At 49.6% G+C, this 23,764-nt stretch overlaps 1 protein-coding gene across 1 annotated transcript in view; it reads left to right on the forward strand.

Annotated features, from left to right (window-relative positions):
- Positions 1 to 4,029: 4,029 nt before the first annotated feature.
- The window catches only part of DNAH9 (dynein axonemal heavy chain 9), a 357,089-nt gene continuing 337,354 nt past the window's right edge, over positions 4,030 to 23,764 (forward strand). The window contains 6 exon segments of the mRNA XM_021694498.1: positions 4,030 to 4,449; positions 12,378 to 12,574; positions 14,282 to 14,437; positions 15,487 to 15,617; positions 20,021 to 20,232; positions 21,797 to 22,030. Of these exon segments, the coding sequence (XP_021550173.1) occupies positions 4,030 to 4,449; positions 12,378 to 12,574; positions 14,282 to 14,437; positions 15,487 to 15,617; positions 20,021 to 20,232; positions 21,797 to 22,030 (1,350 nt within the window).

The raw sequence follows: 23,764 nt of genomic DNA on the forward strand, positions 1-23,764 counted from the left end.
GTCTGTTTGGTTTGGTTTGGTTTAAAACTGCTAATAAACATAATACTAAATGCATTTATCTGCAACTTGCCTTTTTTGTGTAGCGTTATGCTTTTGAGATCTGCATGTTAATATATGCAGCTCTAGCCCATTCCTGTTCACTGCTGTATAGTATTTTATTCTATGAATGGCATCCACCACAATTTATCTGTACATTCTATCATTGGTAAACAGTCTGTTTCCCCATGATTTCACTCTTATGAACAATTAATATTTTTCTACAGGCCTCTGGGATGGAGTTCCAGGTAACCTGGGTTCTCCTTTGGGACATGTATCCAATATATCTGCCAATTTGCATCAGACTTCTTCATTAGGTGGCATGGAAGATGGCTACAAGGAGAGACTATTCTACCAATGCATGCATGCTCTTTGATTTAAAGCTTCATCATGGGGTGCTTGGGTGGCTCAGTCAGTTAAGCGTCTGACTCCTGATTTCGGCTCAGGTCATGATCTCAGGGTCCTGGGATCAAACCCTGCATCGGGCTCTGCACTCAGCACAGAGTCTGCTTGTCCCTCTCCCACTCTCTCTCTCTCTCTCAAGTAAATAAATAAAATAAAACTTCATTATTTTGAATATTTCACAGGAAAAGTTTGATGTAGATTCAGTATCCATTAGCAGCATCATGAGAAATTTCAACATAATGCTTGTTGATGAAGAAAAGAACTGTTAGATTCTGTAAATATAATGCCAACTGCTAAATTTTGAAAGATTGTAAAGGCTTTAAATTTGGCATTATGCCTGTTTGTGTGAACAAATTCTTGCCAATGAGGACTATCTAGAATTTAGAGAGATGATTATTAAAAACTGTTGAACAGGAATTGTGCAAAGTAAAAAATCTGATATAAAAAAACTTATGCTCATAGAAGCAAGTTTAAGTTTCTAATTTAAAAAATGGAAATCAAAACACCTGGGTGGTGCAGTTGATTAAGCCTCTAACTCTTGGTTTCGGCTCAGGTCCTGATCTTAGGGTCGTGAGATCGAGCCCCGGGTCGGGCTCCATGCTCAGCATAGAGTCTGCTTAAGACTCTCTCTCTCCTCTCCCCTCCCTGCCAAATAAATCTTTAAAAAAAGGAAATCATTTCATCTGAATAATTACACAAATTCAATATCTTCCTTAACACTTTTTCTAGTAGCCAGCCTCTCAGATGATTCTTGTCCCCCCCCTTATTCACATCCTGGTACACTTCCTTTTCACACTGAATAGGGTAAATCTGTGTATCGGGACTATTGCAGAAATGAGTGTGGGGCTTCCAAGGCTAGGTTGTGAGAGACATTGTGGCTTCTGTCTGGCTCACTCTCTCTTAGATCATTTGGTCTAGGGGAAGCCAGCCATAGTGTTGTGAAGACATCAAGTACCCAACGGAGAGCTCCACATGCTCAGAAACTGAAGGCTCCTTCCAGTAGCCTGCACTGACTCCCAGCCATGGGAGCAAGCCGTCTTGAAGCAGCTCCTTCAGACCCAGCCAAGCCTTTAGATGATGTGGCCCCTGATGACATCTTGTCTGACACCTTATGAGAGATCCCGAGCCAGAACCACCCCGATAAGCTACACCCAAATTCCCGAGCTGTCACAAACTACGTTACATAAGAAATGTTATTAGGCTACTAACTTGTCATGTCATTTGTTACCCAGTAATAGATAGCTAACACATTTGTTATTTTATTTTCCTTACTATAATTACACAATATAAACTTGATGGCAGTTGCTTTCAATAAATCCTATTTAACTGCCCCCCCCCCCCGACCAAGCTCTTTCTAAAATGAAGATGAAGCTGTGTTTTTAGAGGAAAAAAGCAAAAGCTGGGCTTGCCAGTGTTTAGGAGCCTTCTCTCTCAGACACACATCTTCAAGTCATCTCCACAGGCTCCTGGGTTTCTATTTTTATGTATATTGAGCCAAAAGGACAATAAGGACGGAGGGCAAAATAGACCATGGATGGGGCGGTAGAAACTTTATTTGAAGGGTTTATAGGAAGTTAATGGCACTGAAGTCACTCTCTCTATAAAACATGATCAGGATTCACACATTTGGAGGCCCTAAGCTTTTAAACAATATAATGCATTCCTCTGTGCAAAATAAAAACTCTACAGAACTATGTGTATGATATGTGTAAGAAGCCCCCAATACTTCTGTCTTTCCCTGATGCTTTTTTTGCAATGTCAATCATCAAATTCATCTTAAAATCATTCGAGTGTGGGGCGCCTGGGTGGCTCAGTCGAATGAGTGTCCAACTCTTGGTTTTGACTCGGGTCATGATCTCAGGGTCGTGGGATCCAGCTCCGTGTCAGGCTCTGTGCTCAGGGGGAGTCTGCTTGAGATTCTCTCTCTCCCTCTGCCCTTCCCCCCACTCAGGCATGTCCTCTCTCCCTCTCTCAAATAAATACATAAAATCTTTAAAATAAAAAAATAAGATAAAATCATTTCAGTGCCTCTGCTTTGTCCCTTTACTCTCGGTTGGTCTGCCTACTGCTTAATCTAGCAATGATAAAACACTCTTTACAAACATCAAGATTTCTTTTCTATTGTGAACATTTTTCATCATAGCACCTCCTGTGCCCTGGTTATTATGAAATCAATCATTTTACTTTTTAGCTACCAACTTTTCCTGAAGGACTCTTGTTAGCTTGAGTTGCCTTTGATAAGTGCTTATTCTGTTAATGTTCCTTTGAAGCCTACAAACATTCTTTTCTACCAGAAATTCTGCAGTTTCTGGTTGGTGACTAAAATCGGGGTGGTAGGCAGAGGGGGAGCTCATTTCAGACCTGCAGGCCTCATGCTGCCAGGCTGCCCCTGTCCTTGTCCCATTCTCCCCTCCCATGCAATGCAAAGGGCCAAGCTATTTATATCCCCGTAATGAAGAGGGATTCAGCAGGTGACAAATAATTTCTGAGGTCAGGAAACGTGCTTCACTTTATCCTTTTTTGAAGACAAGATCAGGTATATTGCAGACTCTGAACATCCTGTATATTTAAAAGCACTTGTGTGCACCTAAGAAGAACCGATTGGGGCCATACGGATGGAAATCAAAGTAATCTCAGAGTTCAAGTCCCCATTTGTCAGATTGAGCACCCACTTAAGGCAGGAACAAAACATGACACTAAAAAAAACCTTTTATTTATTTATTTTTAATAATGGATACTGAAATTCTGAAACTGAGCTAAAATTAAATTATAATTTAATATTAAATCGTAAATTAAATTAAAAAAATTCAGTTCTTCAGCCGCACCAGCATATTTCAAATTGCTCAGCAGGCACATAAACACTATTCTGAAGTATTTAAGTTATCACGGAAAAGAAATTAAAAACTTTACTGAAATCGCTTACGTCTGTTTTATGATTCGACAGTTTTCGAGTTTGAATTACACATTTGGGGAGTAGGTGGGAGAACCATTATATTTTCAGTGTCTGGAGTCCTCTCAAGAATTTAATCTGAACTAAATAAAATATTTTTTAAAAAGTGGGAGGCGCCTGGGTGGCTCAGTCGTTAAGTGTCTGCCTTCGGCTCAGGTCATGATCCCAGGGTCCTGGGATCGAGCCCCGCATCGGGCTCCCTGCTCAGCGGGAAGCCTGCTTCTCCCTCTCCCCCTCCCCCTGCTTGTGTTCCCTCTCTCGCTGTGTCTCTCTCTGTCAAATAAATAAATAAAATCTTTAAAAAAAATTTTTTTTAATCTGACCTTAGCCAGCAGAACCCTTCACAGCATTTCTATCCTTGCCCTCCGCTCCACGCAGCCCGTCAATAAACCATTGCTCTGGACGGTCACCCGGGAGCACCTACAAGCCCAGAGACCTGGCCTTATATAGGAGCGGCGGCCGGTTTCCTAGCAACAGCGACGCGACCCCGCCCCTTGCCCTCGGCGTCCCTCTCCTACCTTGCGGGGCTGGGAGGGGCGGGGCCAGGAGTCTCGTGCCCAATAGGAGGGGAGCGGAGGCGGGAGTCCCGGCCGCGTCCGCGTCGCCAGGGAAACGGCTGCGGCGGGCGGCAGCACGCGATGCCGGGCGCGGAGGAGCGGGCAGCGCAGGCTGCGGAGAACGCCGACCCGGAGCCCGGCGCCGCCGACCCGCGCCTGCGACTCCTGGGGGCCTACGTGGCCCGGAGCCTGCGGCCGGCCGTCGGCGCCTGGGAGCGCTGCGCCGGCACGGCCGAGGCGGAGCGGCTGCTGCACGCCTTCCTGGGCCGTGATGCTGCGGGGGGCCCGAGGCCGCTGCTGGTGGTGCGGCCCGGGCCCGGGGGCCTGGCGGTGCGACCCGGGCTGGACGCGGGGCCCGAGGCCGCCCCGCCCCGCGCCAAGGGGCTTTTCTTCCTGCGCACCGGGCCCGAGCCGCCGGGGCCCCGCAGCCTCCGCGGCGCCGTGCTGTGCGGGGACGTGCCCGCCGCCCCTCTGGAGCACCTGGCCGCGCTGTTCTCCGAGGTGAGGGTGGGCAGGTGGCCCGGAAGTCCTGCGCGGGCGGCCGCTGGGGAGGGAGAGGGGGAGGGGAGGACGGGGCGGAGAGGGGCGGGGCCGGAGGGGATGGCAACTAAGCCCGGAGCACACCTGAGATGTGGGGGCGAGCTGGGACAAGCTGAGGAGGGGCCAGGTCACAGTGAGAAGCTCAAAGGGCTCTGACTTGCGTCCGCCCTGGTCTGGGGCCAAGCCAAAGTCAGGAGGAGGTTGAAGTCTGAAGAGTGCCTGGTGGGTCCTGACCATTCTGTAAGGCGCCCTATCTCTTAACCCCTCCGTAAACTGGCGCTGGGGAAGACAGGCAGTGGTGAACAAGGGGGCAACTCTCTGGGGTCAGCGAGGCGACGGAGGTGAAAGGCTCTCCACAGTGCTTACCTACGGAGGGGACTTAAAGGGAGAGGTGGTTCGGTTTTGATTTCATCTCATTCATAAATCACAAAACCATGTACCCAGTGTCAGCCCTGTGCCAAGATAAGAAGTTGAGGCATCCGGTTGGAAATGTCCCACAGGCGTTTGGAGGAGTCTGCCCGGAGCTCAGGGAGGAAGATCTCCGGAGATGTGGATTATAGCCTACTTCTGTGACACTGCAGCCGAAGCTTGGAGAGTGCAGGAGGTTTCAGAGGGGGTGCCCTAGGCGAGATTCTTGGGACATTTAGACCTTTCTGGAATGGGAGTAAACTTCCCTGTAAGATGAGTGTGTGTGTTTCGGGAGGCTTGATGCACTGGATCCTGCAACTTATAAAACAAGTATTAATGGAGTACTGGTTATCTGATGTTTTGTGTGATAGAGGCTATCGGGAATACCAAAGAAATAGAAGACAAGATCCCACCCATGCAATTCTATGTATAAAATATTTAAAAGTCCTATGACTGGGGTGGAGGTAGAACTCACTTAAAGTTGGCCGCAGCGCTGGAGCCAGGTCCTGGAGGTTCCCTGCTGGGCCAGATATTAGTCCTTTAGTTGCTTTATCAGAAAGCCCTGGGGAGGGGGGAATCCAGGGAAGGGCAGCTGGTAACAGAGTCGCCCTGGGTTGGGGGGAGGAGAGCCCAGAGAAGCTAGGGTTCTCAGTAGACAGGGATGTATTTCAGTCTTTTACCAACTGCAATGGTAAAGTCACGCATTGTCTGAGCACCATCACTGCAGAGGTCCAAGCTTGGATCACATTCCCTCATGAATGATGATGATAGAAGGAAGTGGCATTGTGTTCGGAGGATAGAGACATGCGTGTAGTAGAAGAAGGATTAGGGGACATAGACATCAAGGTAACTTTCAAGGTCCTAGGAGCAGACTGAACAAAGGTTTGGACATAGAAATACACTTAGTATGTGTGGGGAATGGCAGCCCCATCTCAGAGTTGCGTCACCGCCCAAGGACATGTATCCAGCAAGCAAAAGTAATTTTAAAATAGTTCAAACCCTCAAGTGTTCCAGAATGTTCATTGGTGCATTAAAAGAGACTGGAAACAAACTGAATGTTTATCCGTAGGGGACTGGGTAAATGAATTAAGGTCCATCTATAATTAAAAGGAATGATTGCCATGGAACGGTCCTTAAGATAATTTGTATTTATTGTGGCAAACAAAACAAAACAAAACAAAACCCCACAGGAGATAAAATTCACTCTCCCAACCATTTCCAAGGGTCCAGTTGCCAACCACACACACTGTTGTGCAGCGAGTCCTCAGGAACCCCCACCATCCTGCATGACTTAGTCTATACCCACTAGACAACTCCCTAACTCCACCTTTCTTCAGGCCCCCGCACCCATCATTCTACCTCCTGTTCCTATGAACTTGACTGCTCTGGGTACCTCATATAAATGGAATCATGCAGTAGGTGTCTTTTTGTAACTGGCTTATTTCACTTCGCATCATGTCCTCAAGGTTCATCCAGGCTTGTACCATGTGAACAGAATTATTTTCCTTCTTAAGGCTCAGTACTATTCCATTGTATGTGTATACACCACATTTTGTTTATCCATTCATCCATGGATGGATGTGTAGGTTGCTTTCACCTCTTGGCTATTGTGAATAATGCTGCAATTTAAGATAATTTTTTTTTAAAGATGCAGAATCATAGTATAGTATGCTACCATTTCTGCTAAAAAGAGAAGGGAGGGAGGGAGGAAGGAGGGAAGGAAGGAGCATTCATTAACAGAGTAATCCACAGGCCCGAGAAATGAGGTAACTGAGGTACAGCGGTAGGTAGAACATTTATTTATTTTTTTTTTAAGATTTATTTATTTATTTTAGAGACAGAGGGAGAAAGAATCTCAAGCTGTCTTCCCACTGAGCAGGGAGCCCAATGCGGGGCTCGATCCCAGGACACTGGGATCGTGCCTCGAGCTGAAACCGAGACTCGAGATGCTCAACCGACTGAACCACCCAGGCGCCCACAAAATTATTTTTAGAATACCTTCAGGCCTTAGCATTTCTCAAAGCCTCTAACAGCATCTCCCATCTACTTCTTTTACACACCCTAAAGCTGATTGTGCTGCTTCGGCCCCCTGGTCCCCTCCTGTCCCCTCAGCCCCTCTTTCCCATTCCAGTGCTCTGCCCACTCTCCTCTCTCTGTGGACCAGCTTGGCTCCCCTCATCCTTCCACACCCCACTCAACAGCACTCAGCCAGAGGAGCCCACGTGACTGAGAAAAGTCCTCCTGTGTTTGGGGGTGTGTGTGTGATGTCAGTGAGGGGAAGAAGCTATGAATTTCAACATCATCTCGTTACACTAGTGCAGGATTTTAAAAAATGCATCCAAGAGATGTTTCCCAGAATTGACAAAACTTAGGAACTAGATCCCTCTTCTGCCTGTCTCCCTCCTCCCAGCCGCGTCATTCACTGCTGCCAGGTTACTTTCTTAGAGATCTGAGGCTCGGATGCCGTTTCGAAGTTTTGTGTTTTTGGAGGGGGAGCATGGGATGTGGAAACTGGGCCTGAGTTCGCATCCTGGTTCTGTGAAATGCATCAGTGTCTTGTGATCTGTTAACGTCTAACTATCTTGCAGGATTGTCCTGAAATTCAGAAGGAAAATGTCAGGGCACCTGCACATGCCTAGGTTGTAGGCATGCCCTAAGGGACAAGCATTATTGTCACTTACCCTACTTAAAAGCGTCCTCCCCTCTCTGGCCTATCCTCATCATCTTGCCCTCCTAACCCATCCCTGCTCTCCCTGGAGGAGAGCTGTATTCCCCCTCAGCCCTCCTGTCTCTGAGCCTGGAGCTGGGACGGGTGCCCTCGCTCCTCGATTCATGTTGGAAGACCCCAGTTTGGATCTTATGTCACCAGACAAAGCCACCCTCTCCCCTCATTGCTGTGTCATATGCTGATGGCACTGTCCCCGGCTCACTGGGGCTCTTTCCAGCACCACTCCTGCCTTAACACATGGCTACTTCCTTAGACATATGAACGATCTTTCCGATAAGCCGGACTCTAGGATTCTTGAACCTTCCTCCTCCAGCCATCTTGTCCCCCTCCCTACCTTCCCATGGCCATTCCCGGACCTTGCACTACCAGACCACCCCCTCGTGATCCAATTTCATGCACCTCTTCCTCTGACCACGGCGCATGTCTTCCAGCTCACTTCCCCCAACGTCCCACTACCCCAAGCCTCTGATCCATCCATCCTGCCGCCTTCCCACTGTCTGACTCTGAACCCATGTGCTCTCCCCCACCCAGCTTGGGTGCATCATCATCATTCCCTTGCCTATGCTCCTGGCTCACTGGCCTCTGCTTGTTTTGTCGTATTCATTGGGCAAAACCATTATTCTGATGAGATTCAACCCTCTGTCTGTTCCACATCTGCACCCTTGAAATCAGTGGGGCTGAGAAAAACCAGTCGGCTCTGCTTTAAATTCATGACCCTGAACCTGTGACAGGCCTTTTGTTTCCCAGCTGACACGCCAAACTTCCCATTATTTTCTTGCTTTTCTAGACCACTATTACACACTTTTTCCCCCTCAAATGTCCAAAATGTCTATCAACCTCACTCTATGATGCTTTTGCTTCTTCCTTGGGTTTTAAAAATGGAAATAATGGACTAAAACTTCCACAGATGCTTACATCCGTCCCATCTGCCAATATCCATGCTCATCCTCCTCCACCATCCCTCCCGTGGCTTCAGGTGGACTGTCTGCTGTCATCTGGTGGCAACCCCAAGACTCAAAACTGCCACTTTTGCTCTGAATTCCACCTGTTCTCATCTCCTTAAAGAGATCACACCAACAATTCTTTCCTCCCTCCTACATTCTTTTTTTTTTTTTTTCCTTCCCCACTAGCTAATCCCCGCCAAACAAAATCCTCGTTCCTCCTGCCAACTATCATCCCACTTCTGTGGTCCCCTCTACAGCAAAACATCTAGAAGATGTACCTGTTCTTGCTCTGCCCCTTTCTTTTCCTGTTTCATCTGACAGTCACCCCCACATTGCATGGAAGAGAAAGTAAGAGACTTGTCAACATCGCCAGTGACCTCAACTTGGCTAAATCGCATGACCCTTTATCAGTCCTCTTCCTGCTTGACCTGTGCGCGGCATTCAGCACAGCTCGTGATGACCCGCTCCTCCCAGAAGCCCCTTTCTTCACTTGGTTTCCAGGACGCCAGTCTTCTGGGTTTCCACCTGTCAGTCACAATGGCCCCTCCTTTCCATTAATGGTACTTCCTCTTCCTCCCAGCTTCCTAACACTGGAGAGCCCTGGGGCTCACTCCTGGACACCCTGTCTTCTCTATAGAATCTCAGTTCCTTGGAAGCACTGGTTCACCTGCAGAGTTCCACAGACCATCTGGATTGGACTGCATTTATTATCTCTAGGCTTTGCTTCTCTGAATTCCCAACTACCTTAACCAACTAGCTACTCAGTGTCCCCTTTTAGAAGTCTAACAGGTGTATCAGATTCTAAGGTGTCCGAAAACACATTCCCGGTCTTCCCTCAAGAATGGACTCTACCCTGTTCTTCCCCACATCAGTTAGTGGCAGCTCTGTTCTCCCTGCTCCCCACGTCCCAAACCTTGGAGTCATCCTCACGCCTCTTTTTGGTCTCACAAGCCCACAACAAACCCGTTAAGAAATCATACTGGCTGAGCCTTCAAAATGTATATAGAACCAAACCCGCTCTTGCTATCTCCTCCATTCCCCCAGGTGCCAAGCCATTGTCTTCTGTATTATAGCAATGACTTGCTAACCCATCCCCCCTTTTCACTTTTGGCCCCTCCAGTCTATTCTTAACACAGCAGCTGGAGTGATTCTACTAAAAAAAGATGGCAGACTATTTTACTCCCTTTGCTCAAAACCCTTCCATGATTTCCATTCCTCTGAGATTAAAAATCAAAGTCCCATAGGCAGGGCTACATGAGGTCCGTCCCCTTTTACTGACCACTACTGTTCTTGCTCACCCAGTTCTAGCTTCACAGACCTCCACAGTGCTCCTTGATCACACTAGGCATGCCCCCACCTCAGGGCATTTGCACTGGCTGTTCCTTCTATCTATAATATACTTCCCCCAAGGATCTGCACAGCACTCTCCCTTTCCTTCTATCCATAATATACTTCCCCCAAGGATCTGCACAGCACTCTCCCTATCTTGCCATCTTTGTTTAAATGTTACTTGTCAGTGAAGCCTATACCAATCACTCCATTTATCATTATAATCTCTCCAGTACACACTCCCTATCCTCCTCACCTGCTTTACTTATTTATTTTTTGCAGAATGTTTTGTTTATTGACTGTCTCTCCCCTAAAATATAAACTTCATGAGATCAAGAATCCTTGTCTGATTCCAATCAGACATTCTTTACTGATCAGTAAAGAATTCTTTACTGATATACCTTCCCAGCATCTAGAGCAGGACTAGCACGTAGTAGATGCTCAATAAATATTCATTGAGTAAGTGAATGAGTGGCTTTTCATTTCATAGCAAGTTCATATTCATTATTTTCCTATCACTCAAAGCCCTCAAAAATCCAACCCTGAGCCCACTTACCACTTTTTCTTCCTATATGCCAGACCCTACAGAGGACAGTGGGTATAAAAAGACCAGATAAGTGGTGGCTAGGTGGTGTAGTCAGTGGATGCATCCAACTCTTGGTTTCCGCTCAGGTCATGATCTCAGGGTCATGAGATCAAGCCCAGGGTCGGGCTCTGTGCTCAGCACAGTCTGCTTGAGATTCTCCCTCCTTCTCCCTTTGCCCCTCCTGCTTGTGTCCTCTCTCTCTCTCAAATAAGTAAATAAATATTTTTTAAAAGACCGGATAAGATAAGACCCCTGCCTTTGAGATCCTAGGAATATTCCCGTTCATCTTCTCTTTCCTGTTAGGCCTTCTGCCCTGGGTCCAAGAGTGTCCTTTCTTATCATGAATGAGTAGAGCTCAATTTGTAACATTTTCTCTGTTGGCACTCTCTACCCGCCTGTCCTTGTAAGTTCTCAGTTCAGTGATGGTTTCCAGATACACCAGGCAAGGGTCAGCCCCTTAGACTTCTCCTCCTGGTTCCAGGTACTCTGTTTCGTAGCCATATGGACTTTTTGATCATATATAGAATCCAACTAACCAAATGAGTCTTTATTATTTACTGAATTATCACACTTCCTGATGATCTTGTTTTTTCCTTTCTAGTATTCTTTTCCCTTAGCTGTGAGATTTGACAGGCAGAGGTTCCTAGTAAGTTACATTAACTACAACTTTTTAAGTTGCAAGTGATCAAGACCTCCATTTAAAGTAGCTCAGAGGGCGCCTGGGTGGCTCAGTTGGTGAAACGTCTGCCTTCGGCTCAGGTCACGATCCCAGGGTCCTGGGATCGAGCTCCGCATCAGGATCCCTGCTCAGTGGGGAGCCTGCTTCTCCCTCTCCCACTCCCCCTGCTTGTGCTCGCATTCTCTCTCTCTGTCAAATAAATAAATAAAATCTTTACAAAAAAAATAAAAAATAAAGTAGCTCAGAAAATTCAAGAGCAGCCTAATTCAGGAGCTCGAATGAGGTCATAGGACTTGGTCTTTCTCCATCTATGAATGGTCTCTTCCCTGTATTGACCCTATTCTGAGGCTCCATAGGGTAGCAGGATGACCACAGTTGCTCCAGAGTAATAGAAAAGAGAACTTTCCCTTCATCAAAAAGTTCAGATGAGAGACTTTGGCCCCCCTTCTCACTGGCTCACATCTGTTCATGTCCCACTGCGGGATCTAGAAATGAGTACCAAAGAAAAAAAGAGGAACTATACGAGGTGGCCAAAACCTCAACCAGTGTTCACCCTACAGGTAGATTCAAGGTCCTCAACTCGGTTTACTTCTTTAAGATGCCCCGTCATACCACCTGCAGACAGATGGGCATCCTTACCTTCATTTGTCCTCTATTTTGCCTCCAGCCCCTGTGACAGTTTCAGTCACCTCTTATCCACCCCAGTAATGAGGGAGGGGCTCCTGCCCAAGAGTTCTGGGGCTGGCCGAGCACACAACACTGGACCGATGAGACTGAAAGTTTATTAGTCACACATACTCCCAGCTCGGAGGAGGCTGCTGTGTCCCTCGGGGTGGCACTTGAGAACACAGGGAACAGCTGGAAGCTATGGGAGGCAAGCTTGGTGGGATCCCGAAGCTGGGATGCCCACTGGCTCCTGTGGGGGGATGGGATCGGCTTGTTGGAGGAAGCCCTCTACTCCGAAATAGCAGCACCCTCGCCTGTCCCCCTGATGAGGAGGGCTGTTTGGCTGATCCCCAGGGAAACTTGCCGGTGGGCTATCCACGACCCTCCCATTTTACCAGGTGTCCAGGCAGTACATGACCTTGGTTCTTAGTCATCAGCCCTACAGCACAGGGACCTGCAAAAGGTTTCTGGGCCTTTCTCAGATAGTCCTTCTTTAGGGTCTCCAAAGAAGAATGCCCGCCTTTGTTGCCCCCTGCACGTCTGTTCCAGGTGGTTATCCCCGTCCTGGCCAATGAGAAGAACCACCTCGACTGGCCCCACGTGGTATGTCAGGACGTCCAGAGGCACGCCCACAGCCTCCAGGGTGACCTCCTGGTTCTCCTCGAGCAACTGAAGGGGAAAACCTTGCTGCCTCTTCCAGTGGGTGCAGAACAACTCGAGTTGGTGGCTTCTCAGAGTGAGACCGGGTAAGTAGCACCAGCCTGGCCGTCTGAGCCTCTGCAACTCAGCTCGGGAGGGGCTGCTTTATCGGCACGTGGTTCTCAACGACTTTTCTGTTCCCGACCCTGCGCATCTCCTCGTTCCGCACGCAAGCCTGTTTGCCTAAGCATCCCCGGGCTGTGTGTTTTCTGCTGATTACCACCCTTGCCCCAGTCCCTCCGCCTGAAGTGTCTGAAGGCCATCAGAATTACTTCAGGGCTGAGAGCAGCCACACCGATTTCAGGATTCTGCTTATCGGGACAGTGGCTCATCATTGGCAAGGACCCAGGGCCGGCCTGGGAGGCAGCCGCGCCTCCTCCCAGCATTTACGTGGCACATAATGTCACAGAACTAACTCTGGTGGCCCTCGCTATGGTTCCATACCCCGCTCCCCCCGCAGCTCAACACTCCTGTCCGGTCTTGGGGATTTTTTCTTTCTTTCTTTCTTTTTTTTCCCCGAACAGAAACAAATCTGGCTTCGTGGAGACTTGAAGCCCCCGCCTCCCGCGCCTGGGTGGGCATTAAAACCCCTGTCTCTTCTCCTTCGGGGGGTGAGATCCTCCCTCAGTTCTGAGAAAGCTTTGTTTCTGTCCCCTGGGGATTTTTTCCCTTTTCTTTTAAGCCAGCCTGTGTATCTAAATGATAAATCTTTTTTATCTTCTACCCAGCACTTCTGTGTCTGTGGCATCAGGCCACCTTCCTACGTGAGCGTGGTCTGCCATATTGCCAGGAGTTTGCAAATACATTGCCATCATCACTAGATACTCAGGGCCCGTGATTTGATGTGGAGAGAAAGTAACGCACGAGATGCCAATGTACTTTTGTAATGACTTTTCGCTATTGGAAGTAATTGGCGACATATATCATTTGAAGCAATTTCCCAGTTAACTAGAAAACATAATGTGGTTTAATAAAAAATATTCAATTCTCTAAGTAAATAAATTCAAATTACCCTCTTCCTGTTCCTTTTATATTTTAACATAATAACATTCAGTGCGCATGTATGTAATCATCGCTGGGTTGGTCTCGCTTTGTTCAAATTTGATAATTTCCCAGAAGGCTGGATCGTATTTCAGGGCGGTGCATATCTTCTCCTTTTAATACCTTCCATAATCACTTGTGCCATATCATTGCTCAGCAAATATGAATTAAATTAAGCGAAGGAGGGTGTCCGGCGGGACAATGCAGATGATAGATTCTTTCTCTGTATCACTTGTGTCCTGGGCAGAACTGAGACCAAGTGAGGGAACCGGCAGAGAGGCAGATGTGGTTCAGGGTGGAGACCGACTTTGTCCCCGGACGAGCTGATCTACCAAGGATCGCTCCGCTTGGTCAAGGAGGGAGCTTGCTGACGTGGGTGGCGCTCAAGCAAGGGGTGGATGGTCATCCGAATGTTTTCTGGCCAGTGTATTCTAGCACTGACGGAAAGGCTCGGCGGGATTAGTCTTCAGGAGACTGGTGAACCCCCAAACTTGAAATAATCTTGTACGTGTGCACACGTCGGCATTTTGTCTGAGGAGAGAGGAGCTGTATTTTTTCTTATTGACCCCATATCAGAGTCTGTCCTCCATCAAAAGCTAAGAATGCCTGGCCAAGGTAGAATTTCCCTCCTAAAAGACTTGGAATTCTGCTTGGGCGGGGGGACACCCAGAGTTATTTCCAGTATCCCGGGAGATTCGTTGTGTCTTTCACAGCTTGGACTGCGACAAGTCCATCATCTACGCCCTTGAGTCGGCCGTGATCCAGTGGAGCCGCCAAGTCCAGCTGGTGCTCAAGAGAGAGTCTTCCCAGTCACTCCAGCAAGGGGAGAGCCCCACCCCTAAGGCGGAGTTGGAGTTCTGGAAAAGCAGGTAGGCGCATGCTCCAGTCCTGGGGCCTAGATGTCTTCCAGAGGACAGTGGCCTGGCGGGGGCGGGGGGGGGGGTCAGGGGCAGTCCCTGAGTCTGGTCCCACCCCCAGCTGTTTCTCCTCACCCCTGGGGTGGGCAGGCAGCTCAGTGTTTCCTGTGCACTGGAACATACTCACTTTCCCAGAGTTTCAATAGTCGCCCCTCCTTTCTTGAACTCCGGTCTGTCTTCAGACATTGCTTCAAAGGCTCTTTCAACCAAATGTAAAATTAATGAACTCTCTTTCCTATTTTTCTTCTGCTCATCTACTCCCTCCTCCTTGGACAGTCCAAGTTCTATGTACACACTTTTTGTAAGGATCTGGAGAAAGAGAGAGGGGTTTTGGCAGTTGGCTGCCTGCAGAACGGCCTTTCCTAGGTCCCAGCCAATCATCAGTAGGGCTGGAGAGCCCATCCTCCACGGTGTCCCAGCCCCACGGGATTCCAGAAAGACCCAACTGTGGCTTCTGCTCCTTCCACCCCCCCTTGCCTCCCCCACTCCCTTGCTTCTCTTTATCACCGTGCTGCTTAATCCTTCACTCAAAAGGACACAGAAGGGTGTTTGAGGCAGATGTCCCTGTCCCGGCGTTGGACGGAGAGCGTATCCATGCCACACGACCGGGCATGCCTGCGGGGCTCTGGCCTCGTTTGTGCCGCCGTGCTGAGATGCCCGGTCCTCTTGTCACGTCTCTGACCATTCCTCTGACCTGCTGAGGAGCCCTTCTGCAGCAGCTCTGCTCTGACAACACCTCTCTCACCCCTGCCCCAAACCTGACAGCCGGAGCTAATGACCTCCAGCAGCCACGCTTCTGAGCCACCGGATGGTCACAGCAGGGCTCCCTGCTGCTACCCCCCAGAGCTGCCCCTCTGAACCCCGTCCCCAGCTCCGGCGTTGGCCCTCACCATTCCTCTGTGGAAGTAGCTGGAGGCAGGGCTCCTCTCTGTCTATCTGAGGGTGGGTCATCACGGCCTGACCCCGGTTCCCTGGACTCACCCTTCTCCACGGCGTTGTAGGTCTGAGGATCTGGACTACATTTATAATCAACTGAGAGCCATAAAGGTGAGGGGCACGGCGAGGCTCCTGGACAAGCTTCAAAGCAGCTACTTCCCAGCTTTCCAGGCCATGTTCAGAGACGTCCGAGCAGGTGAGGACCAGCCAGAATTTTCCTACATACGTCGGAGGCGAATTTCCTATTTAGTGCTGATTTATATTCTCTGATTTCTGCAGCTTACCGTTCTTAAAAGCCTCCAACCTGACACAGTCTAGCTTGGCAGCAGGAACACCAAATCTGGAAGCAGGAAAGCAGCTCCCTTGGGCTCGGTTTGCACGGCCAGTGCTTTGTGACCTCGGCAAAGTCACCTAACCTCTCTGGGCTTTAGTGTGTAACCGTGGTTGTGGTGCACAGGCTTCCCTGGGCCACCGTGGGATGATCAGTGAAGTTCTGTTGACTGTGTTGTACTGTGACTGTGCGTGTTGGAGTTTCTCACCTCTGGAATTCAGCTCCCTCCGCCCCCAGCTCCTTGAGAAGTCTCTGTGCCGTTTCTAGTCCATTCGCTTTTTCTGTTCCTGTTGTTGCATGGGACTGTGATCTCCTGGCCGCCAGAGCACCAGACAAGATCGGCCCTTGTCAAAATGGCCAAGCCAGCAAAGTCTATAATTAGAAGGAGGTCAGTTTTTTTTCAGGGCTCCCTCTCCCCTTGTCCGGGCCCTTTGCTTCTTTCCTTTCTCCTGTGAGACTTCCTCCAGCCTCCTCAGCACTGTAGGTCAGAATGGGCTTTTGAAGCTGTTCGCAACGTCATGGGATTTAAGCTTAATCCAAGCAGTGATTTTCAAACATTATTTTCTCTCTCGGAACTCTTTCTTCAAGCACAGTCTTCTATGGAATCCAAAATATAAACCTAATCAAGGCACTTTGGGTCCGTTAAAGAGGGGCGTCTCCCGCGCCCAGAGCCCACTGTCGGCCCCCGCCCCACCATCTCCTCCTCATGGAGTGGGGTTTGGAAACCCCTCAGCTAAGGGAATAAAGGTGCCAGTGGTGGGATTCCAAACATGTGCTGAATATCAGGAGAAGCTGGTATAAGAGGCTCGTCTTCGAGGTCCTTTTGGGCCCCAAAATCTTACCACAGACATCGCTCTGCGGGCACATAAAGATGGCTTGGAATGAGATCCCTCTTGGGGCCCCCGTTTATTGCTTCACTGAGAGATTTTGTGTCCCAGGGGAAAATCAACTGCTGTCCCCAATTTATATTTCCGTTCAAATGGGACGGGGGTCCCCCGAAAGCGGGTGTGTGTCACTCCTGCTGTGAGAGATGATCACGGGAGACGTATGGACAGACATATTTTAAAAATGTGTTAAAGGGTGACTGTTTTTGGCAACTGATACCCGCCTTCCATTTGTGGTAGTGATTTGAAGTCTTCATCTTATATGATTTTATTCAGGTTAAAATGTGAGCCGACTTAGAGAAAAGCGCTAGGCAGGTAATATTACACATTGCATGCAGGCATGAAGGAGTCATGCAGATAGCTGAAATTTGAGGCTCTGAAATAAAGCTTCGTGCAGTGAAACTATATTTACGAGTTGGTTATTTAGAGCCCCGAATATATTTTTCACATTAATAGATTAATAGACTATAATCATTCTCATTGATTGATAGTTCTAAAAGATTTGGTTTCCCGGGCGGGCTTCGGAAAGCTCTTTGCAGTAGAGTCTCTGCTGGAGATGACAGAAATGAGAAAAAACAATACGATCCTAATAGTAACAGATAAACACTACAATAAAATTAGAAATCCTTGAAATATATATAACTGAATTCTGATGATGCAAGGAAAGGAATTTTTCTTGAGAGAGAGAGTGAGAGCTAGCAGGCAGAGAGGGGCAGAGGGAGAGGGAGAGACGGAATCTCAAGCTGACTCCCTGCTGAGTGCGGAGCCTGTTGCGGGGCTCGATCTCACGACCCTGGGATCATGACCAGAGCCGAAATCAGGAGTCAGAAGCTCAACTGACTGAGCCACCCAGGCGCCCCAAAGGGATTTTGACTAAGGGAGTTAGGCAAAGGCATGGTCAGAAATTTTGATGGGGTCTTCTGAGAATAAAAAGATTTTAGAGGGACGCCCGGCCGGCTCAGTTGGTGGTGCATGGGACTCTTGATCTCAGGGTTGTGAGTTCGAGCCCCACACTGGGTGTACAGATTCCTTGAAAATAACCGCTTAAAATTGTTTTTAAGAAGATTTTAGAGGCTGGCAATTGATCTTCCCATTTCTAATTTAATTTCAGAGCATCTGTCTTGATCCTAGAAAGACCCAGTGCGTGTGTTATTCATATTAGTCATGATGAATTGTTTGGCTCACTGATGGACTGAAGGGAGGGAGAGAAGAATATCCCTGGATCGGTGGGCACGAACTGGAAAACGGTGAAAAGGGAAGAAGGAGGTTAAAAGGGTGGAGGCGACAATGTGGGAACGAGATTGTCAGAGATGGAACCGGCAATGAAGACCCTTGGGCCGCGGGAAGCAACAGGTCCTCGCCGGAGAGGTCCCATCTCTGGCCACCAGGGGGCAGGACGGGCACGGTATGGCCTGGCCGCCAATCAGGCTACTTGCAGGTGGACATGTGTGCAGGTCAGCGTCCCGCGGTGGGCTGGAGCCAGCTTGGACTGGCCTGCAGTGTCTTGTGAGAGCAGCTCTTTTCAAATCCCCCCTCCCGGCACTCAGAGAAGTCGAGCTGGTAGCTAGAAATCAGACATGGTGGGAAGGCCGGCAATATCTATACCCCAGAAACTGGCAAATGCTACGTGTAGTAAAGGCTTTTGTCCCCGAGGAGCCTGTTGTCAGTGACTGACCAGCCAAGCACTGGGCATCCCTCTGCAACTGGCTGTTTATATTTACAGTTTTTAAGAGGTGTGAGCTTACCGTTGTGCGTTTTTCTTCACCTGCCTTGCGAGCCAAGTTGTGATCGCAGCCTGGCCTGGGCGAGCCAGCCCTCAATCCCGTGCCCTTAAACATCTGGGGAATGCCTGCTTATAGGATTAAAGGATTACGTTTGCCTTTTTGTGAAGGTATCATGAAGAGAAGGCTCCTCTGGCCTGACGTCCTGGCCTCCCCTCTCACGGCAGGTGTGGAAGCTAGAGCACGTGCCCGCCGGCTAGCATGGCTGCTAGAGCTGAGTACCCCCCAACCCCACACAGTGGCCACCACCCCCCATCAATTTACCGTGATACTGGACTTCCAAAAACTTGATTCGAATACGACTTCCCACTCGGGATATAAAGTACAAACGTACGCATCGCAGCTTCTGGTGGAGTGAGCCCCAGAGCCATCAAGCCAGGGTTCAACCTTGAAAACTTGGGGTGATCTTGCTTTGGCTCAGCTGGCCAGGGCTGGCTGATTCATGGGGGGAAGACCCTAGGCAAGATACGTAGGTTTTGATTTCTTCGCTTGTTTTTTTGCCCTAAGATTTATTTATTTATTTGAGAGAGAGAGCATGAGTGGGAGAGGTAGAGGGAGAGGGAGAATCTCAAGCAGACTCCCCGCTGAGCAACTGCACCTGACATGGGGCTCGATCTCACGACCCTGAGATCATGACTTGAGCCGAAACCAAGAGTCGGATGCTTAACCGACTGAGCCACCCAGGCGCCCCTGATTTCTTCACCTGTAAAGTGGGAGTAATCATGCTACTGCACAAGGTTTGCAATGCGATGGTTTATGTCTAGTGAGGAGAACAATGCCTAGCACATTGAAACAAAATAGTGTATATTTTGAGCTTCCTTTAGGATGAACGCAGAACTTCATCCACACGATATAACCCTAAGACCATCTGGTCTCCTTCGACAGTGCCTGATTATCTGCCCAGGAAAGAACCAGCCTTTATAAATGCCCCCCCTTTCCAGATCAGTGTCATTCAATGGGCTTTTGCATTTCCTCTCAGTTGATCTGCAGAGTTAGTCCCCAACACTACTGGGTTTCCTCCTTTCCCCTCTCAGTCCCCACAAGGTGATTAACGAAAGGCACCTCTCTTTCCTTGGCTGCATTCAAAGGAAATGGTGGGAGGTTCTCCCGGCTTTGAAAACCTTACCATAATCAGTCTGTGCTCTTTCTCTATTCCCTGTGACCGCCCCTCGGTATCGGCTCGCTGAGACACTTTATTGGCAAATATTTATCAGAGACATTACCTTTCATGAAACAACCTGCTCTGGTCCAGGGGCTGTGCTAACGGAGTACGGATTCTGTTTGTGCTGCGTTCAGTCAGAACTTCCCATTTGAAGGCAGATCTTTCTGACTCTGAAGCTTGTCCTTCCTCATCTACTTTGGATGGCCTCGGACCTAGCAGGAGCAGAGTATCTTCTACATACAGGGCACTGGACGGGGGCAAACAGAGAAAGACAGAAGTCCAGATACGGGACTTTTGTCAGAGAGACTCGTTGGACCATTATTTCAGCTGTCCGGAAATTCTAGACACTGCTCTGCAGATTCTTCGGTCCCAGGCACCTGGGCTCCACTGGGTGGGTACGCGCCCCAAGCAGGGAACGTGACCATCTTCAATTCCTTCCAGCTCTGACAGAGGCACGGGACATCCGAACGCACCTGATGCCACTCTCCCGCCACCTGGAGCTCCTCGAGAGCCTGGAGTTTCCCGAGGTGAAGCCACGGCTGTGTCCCCTGCTCCACGTGGTCTGTCTGATCTGGGCCACCTGCGAGTCCTATCGCACCCCGGGGCGGCTCACCATACTACTCCAGGAGATCTGCAACCTCCTCATCCAGCAGGTCAGCCGTCCGGGATTCCCGACCACCTTCCCCGGGGGCGGGGGCTGGGGCGGGGGCACCGAGTCACAGGGAAGAGTAAAGGGTGAGCTTTTTTCAGGTCAGGGAAATAATCATGGTCCAAAGGATTCTCATGCTTCAATTATTTTAGTTACCGCCAGTAAGTCGCAGACGTATCCTCAGTAGTACTGGTTACGTGGGAGGACCAGTCTTCCTTCCCCCTCTGCCCACGACTCAGGGTCAGGCAAAGGGTGGGCGTGGTGAGTTTCAACCTCAATGCTCTGTGCCCACGGTCAGCGGCAAAGCCCAGCGGTTAAGAACGCTGCCTCCAGAGCCCGGCGTCTTTGTACCAAATTCTGCATCGCCACCTGTTCGCTGTGTGTGCCTGGGCAAATTACTCACCTGCTCTGTGCCTCAATTTCCCCACTGTGCAATGGCAAAAAGAAGAGGACCTGTCTGCATCCAGTGCTCCCGTGCCATCCACGTGCTATGAGCTCAGTGCCTGTGGGCTACAGAGAGACAGCTTCTTGGACCACACACTCCACACTCCTCCTCCTTAGGGACTCCATTGCAACACCACCCAGCACAGCATAAACCTCAGGCAGTCTGTCTGTAAACAGAACTCGGGACCATAATGAGGCTTGGGTGATCTGCCTCCCAGATTGGCTTCTTCTACCTCTAAGGAGCTGTGACCCCGAGAACACAATGAACATATATAAAGACTGATTGGTAACAACTAACATCTGCAGAGCACATTGCAGCCTGCCAGATGCTGTGACATTCGAGACCTTGCCGTTTTCAGACGAACCCTGTGAGATGGGCAGGAAGAGCCTTATTAATTTGTTATTAATATTTAAAGATAAAGATTGAGGAAGTTAACTGAGTCACCAAAGATCACCCAATCCAGGACCGGAAGCCAGTTGACTATGAGACCAGCATCCTTCCATCGCTGCCTGTTTGTCAGCCAGGACTCTTGTGGTTGGAAGGATAAGAAAACCCAACTAAAACCAGCATCGACAAGAAGATAATTTATTAGTTCATGTACCTCAAAAGCCCGAGGTAAGGCTGGCTCCAGCCCCAGCAGACAGGAAGGGCTCAGATGATGTCACCAGGATGGGGTTATTTCTGTCCCGCCCAGTGGTGGTGAAGGCGGCTGTCCTGCTTCAGCCTCCTAGCTTTCCAGGTCCAAGGCTCTTGGAAACAGGTTCTCATAGAATTCTTGCTTTTGAATTACTTGACTATAGAAAGCCAATTAGTCACAAGAGAATACCTGGGAAAGAACACCTCCCCCAGCCGCAGCCCCAGCCCCAGCTGGCCCAACCGAAGTTCACCGTGGTTCCTCTGCTTGGCACTGGCCCGTGCCTGAGCCAATCCCACACAGTCTGGCTCGAGCCCAGGTCCCAGTCCACCTGCGAAACTGAGGACGGGGTCGGAGGTCTCCTAGAGGATGCTTCTGAAAAGTACTCTTGCGTCAATTATTCCATTCAGAGTTGGGGGGATGGGCAAAAATTGTAGACTGCCCTGTGCCCATGCATGCTCAGCGCACCCTGATCTGTTTGCATCCCAGGCCTCGAATTATCTCTGCCCGGAGGGCCTCCTGAGAAGTGAGGTGGAGGAAAGTCAGAGGAAACTGCACGTGGCCGTGGACACATTGAGCTTCTTCAAGCAGGGGTTTCAGGACAGAAGGGAGCATCTCCGTGCTTACTTCAAAGAGAACCAGGAGGTCAGGCAGTGGGATTTCCAGTCTTCTTTGGTCTTCGAGCGATTGGATGGCTTCCTGGGGCGGCTGCTCATGGTGCAGGTGAGTGTTCTCGTTCACTGTCAGGCTCCTGGCTGCATACAGAAGGAATCAATAGCAGGAGAAGGCGGGCAGATGAATGGAGGGGATCCAGGGAAGGGCAGACACAGAACCAGGGAATGTCACTGGTATTAAATGCCACGATGAACGTGAAACTGGTGTGTTAACTGGGAGCAGGAAAGAGGGCTCCCTAACCCAGAGGGGCTCTGGGAAAGAGGGGAGCACGAGAGGAAATACATTTCGAAAACAGAGTAGGACTTCTCCAGGGAAAGAAGACGGGGAAGGGCAGAGAGACAGAGAAAGTGTCTAAGCGAGAAAGCCAGAAGCTAGATCTTACGCGAGGCACACCTTAAATCCTTCACTGGATCGTGGAAAGTACAAATAATTGGCATCTAGCTTTACCCTAAGTCCTCCTGCTTCCGTCTCTTCCTCTTGGGATCAACCCCTTCCCCGCTGCTTGGCCCAGGTGACGGACCTGCTCCAACCTGCCCAGCCTGGCGACCAGCACCCCTTGCAGGCTCTCCTCACCCCCGGCAATGGAAGGGGAACCCTGCCTCGGGCCCTGTGCACGCGCTAATGATGTGACTTTGCATACAGACCGCTATTCTAACATCGGGGCATCTAATCTGCTGGGTGTCTTCAGTAAACACAAGCAGTGATGGCCACCGGTCTCCCAGGAGTTACCCTCACCAGTGGCTCGCAGGCTGCCTCTCTCTCTGAATCAAGGGCATGGATGCATAAAAAGCAGTTGCCCCAGTTTAATTAGAGGATGGCTTGAATGTCACCACGCTGTGTCTTCCTGCTTCTTCCCCCCCTTGAGTCTCCTGTCCTTCGCTCTGGCTTCCCTCTCCACTCTGAGGTCAGGTCCCACCTCTTCTTTCCTTTTCCTACCTGCCTGCCTTCCTTCCATCCTTCTTTCCTTCCTTCCTTCCTTCCTTCCTTTCTTCCTTCCCTTCTGTTAGTTCTTCCTGTTTTGTTTTCCTTACCTTTTTGTTCACCCTGCATTTCTGTGATCTTCCTTTTCCCATGGCTGCCCCCACCCCCTGTGTTAGCATTTCCTCCCCTCTGCCAAGTTTCTTCTCCCTCATGTTCGCTCTGACTCATCCCCTTGCCCTCTGGCCCCCCCATCGCTTCCCTCCTCGGCTCAGCGCAGAGGACATGGGGCTATTGATCTTCTGGGAGCATATTTCATGTGGCCCCGTAGTTAACGTTCTGTGTATCTCTGTGATCAATGCCCGTTTGAAACAGGATTAATCTGCTGCTTTCCAGCAAGAATTAACATGAACCTCACCTTCTTCATCTTGCTGTTCTAATATGTGGCCACCGAGACGTGGGTGGCAGGAATTAACAAATACACGAAGCCACGTTAATAAAATGACACTCGTACCTTTACCCTTCTGCATGCCCAAGGCCGGGGTTATGTTGTAAAAAGGCTGGCTTTTCATCTCTGCAGTTCCCTTGGATTCTTCCCCTCTGATTTGTATTGCTTTTCTCCCTGCTCTTTGGCACAAGAAAGTTTTATTGTGCAGATGGCCTCTTCCCTCTGGGCACCTGCTAAAACAAAAAATGGGGGCTGGGCAAGGAGGGGGCTGGGGGAGCTGTAAGTTGCTGAGCAGAGTCCGCAGGTCTGAGCGTGCAGAGGGATTGTGTTCTCAGGTTAACCTCCTCCTCCTCCTCCCCTCCTCCTCCCTCCTCCTCCCCCTCCCCTCCTCCCCCCCAGAGCGAACCAGGATACAG

This window comes from Neomonachus schauinslandi, chromosome 15 (assembly GCF_002201575.2).
Source record: "Neomonachus schauinslandi chromosome 15, ASM220157v2, whole genome shotgun sequence".
Taxonomy (NCBI): domain Eukaryota; kingdom Metazoa; phylum Chordata; class Mammalia; order Carnivora; family Phocidae; genus Neomonachus; species Neomonachus schauinslandi.